This window comes from Amblyraja radiata, chromosome 22 (assembly GCF_010909765.2).
Source record: "Amblyraja radiata isolate CabotCenter1 chromosome 22, sAmbRad1.1.pri, whole genome shotgun sequence".
Classification (NCBI taxonomy): domain Eukaryota; kingdom Metazoa; phylum Chordata; class Chondrichthyes; order Rajiformes; family Rajidae; genus Amblyraja; species Amblyraja radiata.
In genome coordinates this window covers 40,373,283-40,388,020 of record NC_045977.1, presented here as the reverse complement: position 1 = coordinate 40,388,020, position 14,738 = coordinate 40,373,283, and the positions used below count along the sequence as shown (strand labels likewise).

Sequence of the window (14,738 nt, the reverse complement as noted above, 5' to 3'; positions counted from 1 at the left end):
ATCATTGAATTTATTGAATTCTTTAAAAAGTGAATTGGTTTAACACAAAATCAGGTTTGGGACTGGATGAACAATTATACTTAACATCTCCTGGATCTATCTTCACAATCTTGTTATTTGTAATATTTTTTTTCATCTTCTTTTTCTCTATTAGTTTATAATTTATCTTATCTTTTTCCCTCTTTAACTTTATTCTTTAAAAAAAATTTAAATAGTGAAGCTATGTAAGAAATCTGTAATTAAATTGTTGCTTACTACTATTTGTATACATGTTTCTAATAAAAATATTTAAAAAAAAAAAGGATTTCTGCATTTTGTAAACATTTAATTGTAGTTTGATGGAAAAAAAGCTTAAAATCAGCTATTGTGGAATTCTCAAATCAACCAGAATATAGAAACAAGGAACTGCAGATGCTGGTTAATACACAAAAAGGACGGAGTGCTGGAGTGTTTCAGCAGACCATGCAGCATCTCTGGAGAACGTGGACAGGTGACATTTCGGGTCAGGATCCTTCCTCAGACTGAAGAAGGGTTTTGACCCGAAACGTCGCTGATCCATGTTCTCCAGAGATGCTGCCTGACTTGCCTGGTTACTCCAACGCTCCCTGTCACCCAGACCAGAATATGCCTTTTAAAAAAAAAGACCTATTTAAGTAAACCAGATGTGTTGAAACAACTGCACGATTTCTGTGCTGCTGTTCTGCTTTTGGTTTGATTCTGTTCCAACGCCTCTCGAAATGTGATTGCCCCCAGTTTCAGATTGGTTTACCAGACCTGCAATTGCTTCTGTCCCCATTATAACTTTATGAACCTTGTATGAAGGGGGAATAAAATGACATTTGTCTAGTTCCCAGCTAGACAAAAATGCTGGAGAAACGCCTTCGCTCCACAGATGCTGCCTCACCCGCTGAGTTTCTCCAGCATTTTTGTCTACCAACGATTTTTCCAGCATCTGCAGTTCTTTCTTAAACATTTTGGCAAATTCCCAAACAGTTTTCACCAATTGTTATTTTAACCAATGGATTTTTAACTATGAGATGTCCACAGACCAAGCCAGTCAAATCAGGACTTTGTCATCCAAATCAGTCCCAGGCCAATCAGATAAATCCTGCAGCATTGGTGATTCAAAACTGAAAGTGTTTATATGAGAGAGGGGAGATAGGGGGAGGGAGAGGGAGAGGGAGAGGGAGGGGGGAGAGGGAGAGGGAGAGGGAGGGGAGGGGAGGGAGGGAGAGGGAGAGGGAGAGGGAGAGGAGAGAGAGAGGGGAGGGGAGAGGGAGAGGGGAGAGGGAGAGGGAGAGGAGATGAGAGGGGGGGAGTGGGAGTGAGAGAGAGGGAGAGGGAGAGGGGGGGGATAGGAGGGGGGGGGGAGAGGGAGGGTGGTAGAGGGGGAGGAGGGGGGGGGGGGACGAGGCAGGGGGGGAGGGGGGGGGGGTAAGGGAGAAGAGAGGGGAGAGAAACCCCACACCACCCACAACAGGACTGCTGGAAGCTTGATCAAAACACAAAGTGTTGGAGGAACTCAGCAGGTTAGGCAGCATCTGTGGACTGGAGAAGGGTTTTGACCCAAAACATCACCCATCCATGTTCTTCAGAAGTGCTGCCTGACCCGCTGAGTTACTCCTGCACTTTGTGTCCTTCTGAGCATCTATGGAGGACACAGATAGGTGATGATTTCGGTTTGGGATCCATCTCCAGCCTGAACCCAGAACGTCACATATCCGTTCCCTCCACAGACGCTGGCCAGAGCCACCTAGACCCCGGGGCATTTGCTGCTGAGTGAGTTGCCAGCAGAGTGTCGACCTTAACCCTACAGTCAGCTTTCCCACCCTCTGGATCGATTTAATTGACTGTTAAAATTAAAAGTTAGAATTTTAACCTGGTGATGTGACCAATGATTTTAATAACCAAAACTCAGTATCATCAGGTCCCGAGGCAAGTTTAATTCAGTAACATTGATTTGAGGTGGCAACTTTAACTAATTAAAAGCAGCAGCATGAAAAGCATCAGACAATACCTGAAACGTTTGATGTTCTTCTCACAGACTCTAATGACGATTATAATTGGATAGATGTCTTTCTTAATTAAATCTCTCGTGCAGCTCAGCCCGGCTTCCAGTAAACAATGTTTATTCTACGTGCGGGAAGAGAAAAGAACATTGGAGTGAGCGTCACAGCGAGCTATCGCAACCGTACCCAAGCAGAAAGTAATCCAAAGTGCTGAGGGGGGCGAAGAGGAGGGTGAGAGGTCATCGTGACTGCCGCGTTCAACCCTGTGCGTCTACACCTGTCTGATAGCGCACTGAGAGACTGGATTACACTTTGAAGAGATTAAACATAAAAGGTCCCGCGGGCACCGTGCACATTCTAATTACATTCTTTCATGTCCCTCCCCGTTTACTTCCGCATCAACTTCTTCCCCACTCCCCGCACTCCCGAGGTTTAGATGGCCATCAAATCATTAGACGCCATCAAATGATTTTAACGTGGCCAATCTGGTCAGCAAATGTCACCCGGGTGTTTCACGAGGGGGGGATCGGGGTGAGGTGGGGGTCGGGGTGAGATGGGGGGTCGGGTGAGGGGCGGTCGGGGTGGGGGGGGGGGGGGGTGAGGGGGGGTCGGGGTGAGGTGGGGGTCGGGGTGAGATGGGGGGTCGGGGTGAGGGGGGGTCGGGGTGAGGGGGTGGGGGGGCATGGGTGGGGTGTATGGGGTGGGGGGGGGGACAAGGTGTGAATGGGTGGAGTGGCAAGGGTGAGGAATGCGTGTGGGTAGTGTGTATTGGGTGAGGGTGCAGGGGGTTGAGGGGGATGGGGTGTGTGGGCAGGGGGTAGGTCATGAGAGGTGAATGAGGCAGGGGTGGGGGGGATAGAGGTGAGAGAGGCAGGGGTGAGGGCGAGGGTGTATGGGATGAGAGGCACAGATCCCCGGGGAGGGGGGTGAGGAGAGAGAGAGAGAGAGAGAGAGAGAGAGAGAGTAGCAGTTGTAAAAATCTCTGCAATTTGTATCTTCATCAGAGAGAAATAAAGGGATTGGGGGAAAAAATGGAGGGGGTGGGGAAGATTGATTTTAATGGCAGCCCGTTTACGACTGGCTTCAATCCCTCGCCGAAACACTTAAATGAGGAAATATGAGAATGCTGAAGTTATGAACAGACAGAAAATTTGCTGTCAATGGATGACATAAAACAAGGCAGAATTTACAGCACAGAACTGCCCTTTTGGGCCGGGATCTTTGCCAAGTTTTATGCTCGGCGGGAACCTCGGGTAATTTAACTCGAGGCAATAGAGCTATAAACCGACATTGTAAAATACCGACACAATATTAAGCCTGACTCTGTTTAAGAGAGCATTGCTTTGTGAGATGAGTGCATTCTCTTCTTAATGAACTCTGCCTTGCTGATAAACTTACTGGAGCATAGTTTTCACTCTATAATTATCCACACATGATTAAAAGTGGCATAATTTATAACGGGGAATAAGGAAAATTGTGTTGCCACTAAACACATTTCTTTTCTTGTCCTTATAACACGAAAAAGGACTTCCGTCCTTCTGCCCTTCTGGACCTGGTGGACCTGGTGGACCAGCTTTACAGGCTCCTGTACCTTCTTCCCAGTCGGAACAAGAAAATAAATGTGTTTAGTTGCAACACCATTTTCCTTCAGGGCCCATCAGGACACAAAGTGCTGGAGTAACTCAGCAGGACAGGCAACCTATCCATGTTCACCAGAGATGAGACATTTCGGGTTGGGACCCTTGTTCAGACTGATTTTGGGAGGCATGTATTGTGGGGGGGGGGGGGGGGGAGTCCATGTGTGGGACTCTAACTTCGTCCAACTTTTTTCTCTTGGTGGCTCTGCAACAGTTGTAAATGGGTGAATATTTTTAAATGGTAAGAAACTGGGAAATAACGATAGCTGAGGGATCCAGCAATCCCCACACATTAACAGTATCCTGCACACACCAGGGACATTTTTATAAAACATTTATACCAAGCCAATTAACCTACAAACCTGTACGTCTTTGGAGTGTGGGAGGAAACCGAAGATCTCAAGTCAAGTCAAGTTTATTCGTCACATACACATACGAGATGTGCAGTGAAATGAAAAGTGGCAATGCTCGCGGACTTTGTGCAAAACAAACAAACAATCAAACTACAGACAGAATGGAACAGAATCACATATCCACATATTACATATATGTGGGAGGAAAGAAAAAGGAAAAAAACAGCAATTTAAAAAAAAACAGTGAAGTTAGTCCCTGGTGAGACAGTTTACAGTCCTAATGGCCTCTGGGAAGAAACTCCTTCTCATCCGCTCCGATATGCGTGGGATCTTGGAGAAAACCCACGCATATCACAGGGAGAACGTAAAAACTCCGTACAGACAGCGCCCGTAGTTAGGATCGAACCCGGGTCTCTTTGTTCCCGCCCTTTGTTCGGGCGTTTTCTCGCCTCCAGTTTATTTCCCCCCCCCCCACCACCTCCACTACTTTCAGACTGAAGAAGGGTTCTGACCCAAAACGTCACCTATTCTTTTTCTCCAGAGAAAAAGAATAGATGTAGGGTGTATTGGGTGAGGGTGCAGGGGGTTGAGAGGGATGGGGGAGGGGGGGGGGTGGGTAGGGGGAAGATCATGAGGGGTGAATGAGGCAGGGGTGGGGGGGGGATAGAGATGATAGAGGTGAGGTCTTTCTCTATCTGAGGAGAGATCGAGTTGGTGAAGCTTCGATTGTTTGAAGAGTTTGCAATAAAGATCTTACAATGAAACATGAAAAGAAAATCGCAGAGAGTTTGGTAAAGTAGACACAGGATGGATCTGTCACCCCCCAAGTTGAGGGGTCAGAACCAGGGCTCACAGTCTCAACATTTCACAGTGAAGCCTCAATTTGGAAACAATTTCAGAAAGGAGAGGATAAAACTGATTGGATATTGTGTATAAGAAGGAACTGCAGATGCTGGAAAATCGAAGGTAGACAAAAATGCTGGAGAAACTCAGCGGGTGAGGCAGCATCTATGGAGCGAAGGAAATAGGCAACGTTTCGGGCCCGAAACGTTGCCTATTTCCTTCACTCCATAGATGTTGCCTCACCCGCTGAGTTAGGGTTAGGGTTAGGATTTCGGCCCAAAACATTGCCTATTTTGTTCGCTCCATAGATGTTGCCCCACCCGCTGAGTTTCTCCAGCATTTTTGTCGAAACTGATTGGATATCCGCCGTTCGCCCAAATTTGTTGATAGTTGCAGTCATGGCAACCATTTTGATCGACGTCAGATTGATTTGCCAGGAAATTAATGCTTAAGGCAGATAATGGCTGTTCATTGATTGAACCTGACATCTGATTAATGGGTTTATCCCCCTGGGACTATTTGCCTTGCGTGCCTTGGTTTTAGCATTGTGATCAGAATCGGTGGAAATAAATAGACATCGATTAAAGTTTAGGACGTGTTTGTCCTGGCGGCTTCCCATACAGCCCGCAGGCATGACATGATGGTGAGCAATATCCCCACAATGAACAATAGCCAGCCTGACTGGTCAATCGCTACATGTCACTGATCCTCAAAGGGCGAGGCAGAATGAGATTGTTTCTCTGTACATTCTGCTGACTCAGGATTATGTTGAACAATTACCCACGTAAGCTTAATTGTAATGCATAACATTATTACATTCAACATCATTCCTAATTTTCAGCCCATTCTGCGAAAAGAACAAGTAGAAAATTAATGAACGTGTGAAAACGCAGATGATGGAATCTTGAGCAAAAGTCAAAGTGCTGGAGGAACTCAGCGGGTCAGGCAGCATCTGCGGAGGACATGGATGGTTGGCGTTTCGATTCGGGACCCTTCTTCAGACTGATGGAGTGTGGGTGGGGGGGGGGGGAGAAAGCTCGAAAAGAGAGGTGGGACAGTAAAAGGACTGGCAAGTGATAGGTGGATACAGGTGAGGGGGGGGGGGTGGGGATTGATGTGGAGTACACATGACAGGTGAGAGGCAATATACAATAGGTGCAGGAGTAGGCCATTCGGCCCTTCGAGCCAGCATCGACATCCAATGTGATCATGGCTGATCATCCACAATCAGTACCCCGTTCCTGCCTTCTCCCCATATCCCCTGACTCCACTATTTTTAAGAGCCCTATCCAGCTCTCTCTTGAAAGCATCCAGAATACTCCAGAGGTGGAGTAGATGACGAAGGTGAGAGGTGAAAATGAGGCAGAAAGCTGTCAGAATTGGAGAGGTAAAAGATTGGCAAAAGATTGCTGCATATTAATGTGACTGAGGGTGAAGGGGGGGGGGGGGGGTGAGATGCCAAGAAAGAAATCTGTTTATTATGGACCAATACTACTTAGAATCATAGAGTGATACAGCGTGGAAACAGGCCCTTCAGCCCAACTTGCCCACACCGACCAACATGCCCCAGCTACACTAGTCCCAGCTGCCGCATTTGGCCCATACCCTTCCAAACCTGCCCTATCTATGTACCTGTCTGACGGTTTCTTAAACGTTGGGATAGTCCCTGCCTCGACTGCCTCCTCTGGCAGATCGTTCCATACATCCACCACCCTTTGTGTGAAAAAGCTACCCCTCACCTTAAACCCATGTCCTCTAGTCCTCGATTCACCTACTCTGGGCAAGTTACTCTATTCCTCTCATGATTTGATACACCTCTATGAGATCCTCCTGCGCTCCGAGGAATAGAGTCTCAGCCTGCTCAACCTCTCCCTGTAGCTCACACCCTCTAATCCTGGCAACATCATCGTAAATCTACTCTACATCCTGTCCCCTTTCCAGCTGGCTTTTGCATTCCTATGAGATTCCCCTTTGAGATAACATGCAATAAATCACACGTTGCCTGCATGGTGGAAATAATTATGCATCAGGTGCTTCAACAAGTACATGTTACTATATGAACCACATTAACATTATGGTTCAAATAGCCACAGTGTTGATGCAATATGTAATTATTGATGCACATTTTATACAACAATTCCACAACGCAGTCGTCATTTTGTGTCCAACAGGATATTGCACGCAGCAGTGATTGAATAAGGTCATCGGGTCATAAGTGATAGGAGTAGAATTAGGCCAATTGGCCCAACAAGTCTACTCCGCCATTCATTCGTGGCTGATCTATCTCTCCCTCATAACCCCATTCTCTGATAACCTCTGACACTTGTGCTAATCAATAATCTATCTATCTCTGCCTTAAAAAATATCCACTGACTTGGCCTTCTGTGGCAATGAGTTCCACAGATTCACCACCCTGATCATTTTGGCCAGAATCTAGAATGAATCCTTGCTGTTTAAGGAAATCTCCGATGTGACACATGTATAAGCCTCATAGTTTAATTAACGTCTGACATTCAAATCTATCTTCCTCTGCTTACACCTGTCCATCACCTAACAACATATGCTGTTAAGGCCTTAGCTCCATGGCCTGGGCAGTAAGGAGAGGTTGAAAAGCTAGGACTGGCCTATGACATGCACATTTGAATTCTGCAATTGTAGGTAATTCATCAACAAACACACACAAAAACACACACCCATCCTCTCCCTATCTTCCCTACGCCCCACCTGCTTGTGCACCCATTTCTCTCACAATCCTGCCCCCCTTTCCCCTTCTCTTCCCCCCCCCCCCCCCTTTCCACCTGTATATGTCCTTTTATCTGGCTTCACATTTCACACTGCCTTTGGCCAACCACATGCCAATCAAACACCCCCTCATCTGTATCCACCTATCACTCGCCAGACTTTGTACCACCCCATCCTCTCTTCCCGTTTTCTCCGCCATACTACATTCAGTCTCGTGAAGAGTCCTGGCTCAAACCGCCATCGATCCATGTTCTCTAGAGATATTCCCTGACCTGCTGAGTTACTCCAGCACTTTGGGTCTTTTTCTGTGGCTAATTATTACATGTACTGACAACAGAACAATGAAATGTGTAGGAAGGAACTGCAGATGCAGGTTTACACTGAAGATAGACACAAAATGCTGGAGTAAGTCAAGTGGGTCCAGGCAGTCTGAAGAAGGATCTCGACTGGGAACGTCACCTACTCCTTTCATCCAGAGATGCTGCCTGACCCGCTGAGTTATTCCAGCTTTTTGAGTCTAGAACAATGAAATTCCTACTTGCAGCAGTATACCAGGCCTGCAAACACACAGATAATATATGCACCAAAATTCAATAAATTAATAACCCCTGATACAAATGCAAAAAGTCTGAAGTCCATAAGGGCCTGTCCCACTTATGCTATTTTTTTCGGCAACTTGCCGGCACCAGTCACAGTCGCAGCAGGTTGCCGAAAATTTTCAACGTGTTGAAAATCCAGCAGCAACCAGAAATAGGTACGACTCTTTGGGCGACTACTCACCTCCATACAGGCGTTACCCCTGGTCACCGCTGGGTTTTCAATTGTTGAAAACTTTCGGCAAACTGCTGCGACTGTGACTGGTGCCGGCAACTCGCCCGAAACAAATTGCATAAGTGAGACAGGCCCTTTACTACAATCAAAGGCAGTCAACTGTTGACAAATGAGGTTACTGTTGTTTAATATTCAAGAGCCTGATGGCTGCTGGAAAGAAGCTATTCTTGAAGTCCATGTTATTTATCTTGGAAACATGTTCGGAAGTTGTGTCACAGAGCTGAAGCAATTATGTTTTTGTAACGCCCCATATCATGAAACAAACAAAAGTGAAGAAGAAAGATCTGGCTTACCTTGGCAGTCACAGCTTTGATGCTGGCCGGCATGACGCATTCAAAAGCGTTTAAATGTTTTTCTCGGGAGAAAATAATCGGCTCAGACTTCAGTTTCTGTAAATATTCTTCTTTGTTTAAAATATCTGAAGGGGCAAGTACTGAGGTTAATAAACTGATCCAAAGCAGTTTTCTTTAATCATAAGATTTTTGTACGTTACACCTCTCCCCCAGTGTTTTCAACTTTGTTCTCTCTAGTTAATGTTAAAGACATTGTCTGTGCCACAAAGTCTAGTGTGATCATTGAACCTGGACGTCACCAGACTATTTAATGAGATACAAGAATCTTCCCGGAGATTCAGCATGTTGTTGTACATCACTCGGGTAAGGAATCGGGAATAGTTATTCCCGGGTGGAGGTTAAGATTCATTATTGTCATGTATACCAGGACTAGGGTTGCCAACTGGCCCGTATTAGCCGGGACATATTGGGCTAAATTGGTTTGTCCCATACGGGACGGCCTTGTCCCGTATTTGACTGCTACTGGCTGGCGCTCCTCAACTTACAATGGGGTTACGTTCTGATAAACCCATCGTAAATCGAGAATATCGTAAGTTTTCCACGCCCCCCCCCCCCTCCCCCTCCCCCTCCCCCTCTCTCTCTCTCTTCAGTCCTCTGCCCCTGGGAGTGTTTTTAATTTCCACATTTTAATTATGAAATCTCTTTGGCATCTCTCAACCACCGACACCCTACCCCCACCCCACTCCCACCGCCACTCCCACCCCCAAACCACCCCCACTCCCGTATGGGACAAACCAATTTAGCCCACCCCCACCCCACACTCCCACCCCCACCCCACACTCACTCCCACCCTCACTCCCACCCCCACTCCCACCCCCACTCTTGCCTTCTCCCCATAACCCCTGATACGTTGCCTCCAGCATTTTGTGTCTATCTTCGGTGTAAACTAGCATCTGCAGTTCCTTCCTACGGACTTTTCACCTCGTTAGCTTGAGCACTGTGTAGCCAAGAGTCGACACAAGGAGCTACAGACACTGAAATCTTGCGCAGAACACAAAACGCTGGAGTAAATCAGTGGGTCAGGCAGCATCTGTGGAGGGAACAAACGGGTGACGTTTTGGGTCGGAACCTTTCTTCTTCAGAAGAGGAAGATAACCCTGGCTTTACCTGGTTTGCAGATGTCATATTCCATGGATTCTCCGGAATTGAGTAACTTTTGCACGAGTAACTTGGCCAGTGGGGTGGGTGAGAAGAGCACAGGACGCTTCCGTTGCGTATGGTACGGATGCACCAAGCTGTAGGGGATCAGGGTGAAGCTCTTCTTCATGTCGCTCTCTGGATCTAAGTCTTAAAGAACAAAACAGAATTAAAACTAGAGGCGTTCGTCTCCGTTTACCGACCTTCTGCAGGTAGGCAGGAGATCCTTCATCCCTGTGGCTATCAAACTGTACAACTCCTCCAACTTCTGTCGTGGGGTAGACTGAGACCGACCCCCCCCCCACACCCAATCTTTGGACATCCTCAATCCTATTTTGTGTTTTTATGACTGTTGGAATTTCCCTCCTGGGATAAATAAAGTTCCATCGAACCCAAGGATGTTGCAGTTGTCTGTGAGCAAGACTAAAATAGGCCCGTGCTCGGGCAAAGCAGGGAACTAAATGGTGAATGACTCGCAGCTGTTTGCACATTAATAATAAGTGTGAGAGTGCTGGAGGAACTCATAATATACAACAGTCTAGCACTGGAACAGTATTCTCCACAAAGTCCATGCTGAATACGATAGGAAGTTAAACCTCCTCTAGTTCAATCTCCTCTATCTGCATGTGATCCATATCCCTCCATTCCCTGCATATCCATGTGATTCACACATTGGCCTTCGCAGCCACCTCCGGAAAACCGAGGAGAACCGCGCCATTCCTGATCCCACGACACTGCTGAAGAACATATGCACGCAACAACGAGAGTCAGTCCTGAACTACTACCTATCCCAGTGCAGAGCCTCCAGCTATCTCTGATCGGACTTCCCTGGCTTTACCTTGCACTATTCACATTGTTCCTTTCATCATGTGTCTACACACTGTGAATGGTTCGATCGTAATCGTGTACGGGTTTCCGCTGACTGGTGAGTACGTAACCGTTTCACTGTACCTCAGTACACGTGACAATAAACTGAGCTCAAGTTCTACATCAGTCTGAAGAAGGGTTTCGGCCCAAAACGTTGCCTATTTCCTTCGCTCCTTAGATGCTGCTGCACCCGTTGAGTTTCTCCAGCATTTTTGTCTACCTTCAAGTTCTCTCTCTGTCTCTTACCGTCTTGCTTGTCAGCCGAGAGCTTCAGTGTTTCGAAAGAGGCTTTGACTGGTCCGGAGGGGGAGCTGGTGACAATCCGCACTCGCTCGCTGCTGTTCAGCCGCTTGTACTTGTTGTCGGACCTGCTGACAAACTGGCGGGAAGAAAGGACGGACATCGTTTGCACAGCTGTTCCCAGCGAAGCAGAGCATCACAACCCCAGGCCCACTAATGTCAAGGAACACACTCAAGCGCGGCACTTGCTTCATGCACAGTGTGAAAGAACGGTTCAGAACCGTGGAGAGATCATCTCGTGAAATTGCCTTAAAGGTGAAGGATGGAGAAATAGACTTTGATCGATTCAAAAATACAACATGCAAGCAAGCTCTTCAGCGCACCGAGTCCACGCCGACCATCGATCACCCGCTCACGTTAGTTCCATCTTATCCCATTTTCTCATCCACTTCTTACACACTAGGGGCGATTTACTGAGGCCAATTAGACAATAGACAATAGGTGCAGGAGGGGGCCATTCAGCCCTTCGAGCCAGCACTGCCATTCAATGTGATCATGGCTGATCATCCACAATCAGTATCCCGTTCCTGCCTTCTCCCCATATCCCCTGACTCCGCTATCTTTAAGAGCCCTATCTAGCACTCTCTTAAATGTATCCAGAGAACCTGCCTCCACCGCCCTCTGAGACAGAATTCCACAGACTCACAACTGTCTGTGTGAAAAAGTGTTTCCTCGTCTCCGTTCTAAATGGCTTACCCTTTATTCTTAAACTGTGGCCCCTGGCTCTGGACTCCCCCAACATCGGGAACATGTTTCCTGCCTCTAGCGTGTCCAAACCCTTAATAATCTTATATGTTTCAATATGATCCCCTCTCATCCTAAACTCCAGAGTGTACAAGCCCAGCCACTCCATTCTCTCAGGATATGACAGTCCCGCCATCCCGGGAATTAACCTACAAACCCGCACGTCTTTGGGTTGTGGGAGGGAACCAGAGCGCCCTAACCCTTCCGAGACCGGTAGAGTTCCTCCAGCACTTTGTTTCATGCTGGTTTCTTGGGCTGCTGGTCAAGTCTCTGGATAATAGTAGAACATATGGAAGAAAGTAAAATTGTTGAGGATCCTTGAGGAACACTTATCCCAGGGAGAAAAATATATCTTGCTGGGTTTCCAGCAAAGTAGGCATCCGGCTGGGAATAAACGCGGGGAAGCAGTAAAAATTCATCAATTGCTATAAGCACTGTTTGCTTCTGAAGTATTTCTATTTGTGTCTCTGGAGAGTTGGATTAAATGTCAACAGATCATGGTTCCCTGATAAGCTGTACTCAGTCGCAGGATAGACTCATGCTGTAACCTGGGCAACTGTCTATCATGAGCGAGATCAAAAATATGCATTGAATTTCATCTCAAATACAGAAAGAGGAAAGAAAGATCCCCACGTTTAGTATCATTCATAACCTGTAGAATGTCCTGGTGCAATCTGCAGTCAATGAAGTACATTGTACAGTGCCAAAGGTCACAAAGTGCTGGAGTAACTCAGCAGGTTTGGCAGCATCTTTGGAGATGCACCTTCTGAAGAAAGGTCACCTATCCATGTTCTCCACAGATGTTGCCTGACCCGCTGAGTTACTCCAGCACTCTGTGAAACGTCACCTATCCATGTTCTCCGCAGATGCTGCCTGACCCGCTGAGTTATGGTGCAGCAGCATCTATGGAGTGAAGGAAATAGGCAACATTTCGAGCTGAAACCCTTCTGGAAATAGGCAACGTTTCGGGCCGAAACCCGGAAGGGTTTCGACCCGAAACTTTGCCTATTTCCTTAGCTCCATAGATGCTGCCTGACCCGCTGAGTTACTCCAGCACTCTGTGAAACGTCACCTATCCATGTTCTCCACAGATGTTGCCTGACCCTCTGAGTTACTCCAGCACTGTGTGAAACGACACCTATCCATGTTCTCCACCAATGCTGCCTGACCCGCTGAGTTACTCCAGCACTCTGTGAAACGTCACCTATCCATGTTCTCCGCAGATGCTGCCTGACCTGATGAGTTACTCCAGCACTCTGTGCAACATCACCTATCCATGTTCTCCACAGATGCTGCCTGACCCGATGAGTTACTCCAGCACTTTGTGTGCTTATTAACCAGCATCTGCAGTTCCTTCTTTCTACAATGTAAAGTGTATTTGCTCATGTAATGTCGCATACAGATTAAACACAGATTATCTCCCATAAACAGCAATGATCAATCTTTTTCTTAAGTGAACAAGACACAAAGAACTGGAGGAAGTCAGAACTCAGCGGGTCAGGCAGCATCTGGAGAGGGAATGGATAGGTGGTATTTTGGGTCAGGACCCTTCAGAGTCCGAAGAAGGGTCTCAATCCAAATCATTGCCTGTCCATTCCATCGCCAGACGTTGCTTGACCCACTCAATTCCTCCAGCACTTTGTGTTTTGCCCAAGATTCCAGTATCTGCTGTTCATTGTTTCTCCATTTCTCTTTAGTGCTGTTAATTGACAACAAGCTCGCTCCATAGATGCTGCCTCACCCACTGAGTTTCTCCAGCATTTTTGTCTGCCTTTGATTTTTCCAGCATCTGCAGTTCTTTCTTAAAGATTTAGTTTAAAATGTTCTTTCCAATAATAGTCATACCAGATTGATTAAAGTTAATCCAATAGCAAGATAGTTTGAAGTCTGGAGAGATCACGTGTCATTTGCTATAGATTAAACAAGATAATGAGGTTTTCAGTTCCATCTCTACATTAGTAGATATTAGTTCTTGAAAGTTTGTGGGAAAATACGGCTCACTAATAAATCTGTTCTTTCAAATGCACACTGCAAGAAATACGTGATTGAAATGCAAACAAGTAATAATGAATAGCTAAATGTTCCTATAATCTGTCCCTGCATTGTTGATTCTAATGAAAACATCTTTCAAAAACAACGGGCACCTTTCCACATAAACTCTTTTATTAAACGTGATAAAACAAAAATCTATTTTGAAATTTTCTGTAGGAAGTGACCTTCCTCAAGCAATTACCTGTGATTTAATTTGACCTTTCAAATACAATTTACTGTTCTGCGGTAATAATTCTTCAATGTAAATAAGCTGTCTCTGATAGACGTGTGCCATTGATCTCTGCGATACTCTTCAGCTTTGTGTAGGAGTATCTAGCAGGAGTTCAGTAGTTGTGCGTAGCCCCAGTACCTACACAAAGCCACTGCTATTTTTGTGGATGCCTGTACACACGGCTAATAAACACGTGCGTCACATGGCCATCAAGCAAAAGAACGATGGTTAACTTTTTAGTTACTTGTTTCCGTAACTCTAATGACGTGACTTGTTATCGTCGCATGGAAAATGCACTGTGTGTGACTATGCAATGTGTCCTACGCCAACACTGGATAGAAGACAGCTCAACGCCACATTCTCATGGCTAATCTGTGTGCAGTTTTGGTCTCCCAATTTGAGGAAGGACATTCTTGTTATGGAGGGAGTGCAGCCTAGGTTCACAGGTTAATTCCCGGGATGGCGAGACTGTCATATGTTGATAGAATGAAGTGGCTGAGCTTGCATACTCTGGAATTTAGAAGGATGAGAAGGGATCTTATTGAAACATATAAGATTATTAAGGGTTTGGACACGCTAGAGGCGGGAAACATGTTCCCGATGTTGGGGGAGTACATGAATCAGGGGCCAAACTCAACAGCGATAAGACAGAATTCCTC

At 46.3% G+C, this 14,738-nt stretch overlaps 1 protein-coding gene across 3 annotated transcripts in view; it reads right to left on the bottom strand.

Moving 5' to 3' along the window:
• Positions 1 to 14,738, bottom strand: part of card11 (caspase recruitment domain family member 11) — a 224,257-nt gene that overhangs the window by 4,225 nt on the left and 205,294 nt on the right. For all 3 annotated transcript variants that reach the window (XM_033041134.1, XM_033041137.1, XM_033041135.1), the window contains 4 exons: positions 11,019 to 11,151; positions 9,876 to 10,055; positions 8,709 to 8,833; positions 2,018 to 2,133 (listed from right to left, as the gene is read on the bottom strand). In XM_033041134.1, the coding sequence (XP_032897025.1) occupies positions 2,018 to 2,133; positions 8,709 to 8,833; positions 9,876 to 10,055; positions 11,019 to 11,151 (554 nt within the window). The remainder of the gene's footprint in view (positions 1 to 2,017; positions 2,134 to 8,708; positions 8,834 to 9,875; positions 10,056 to 11,018; positions 11,152 to 14,738) is intronic.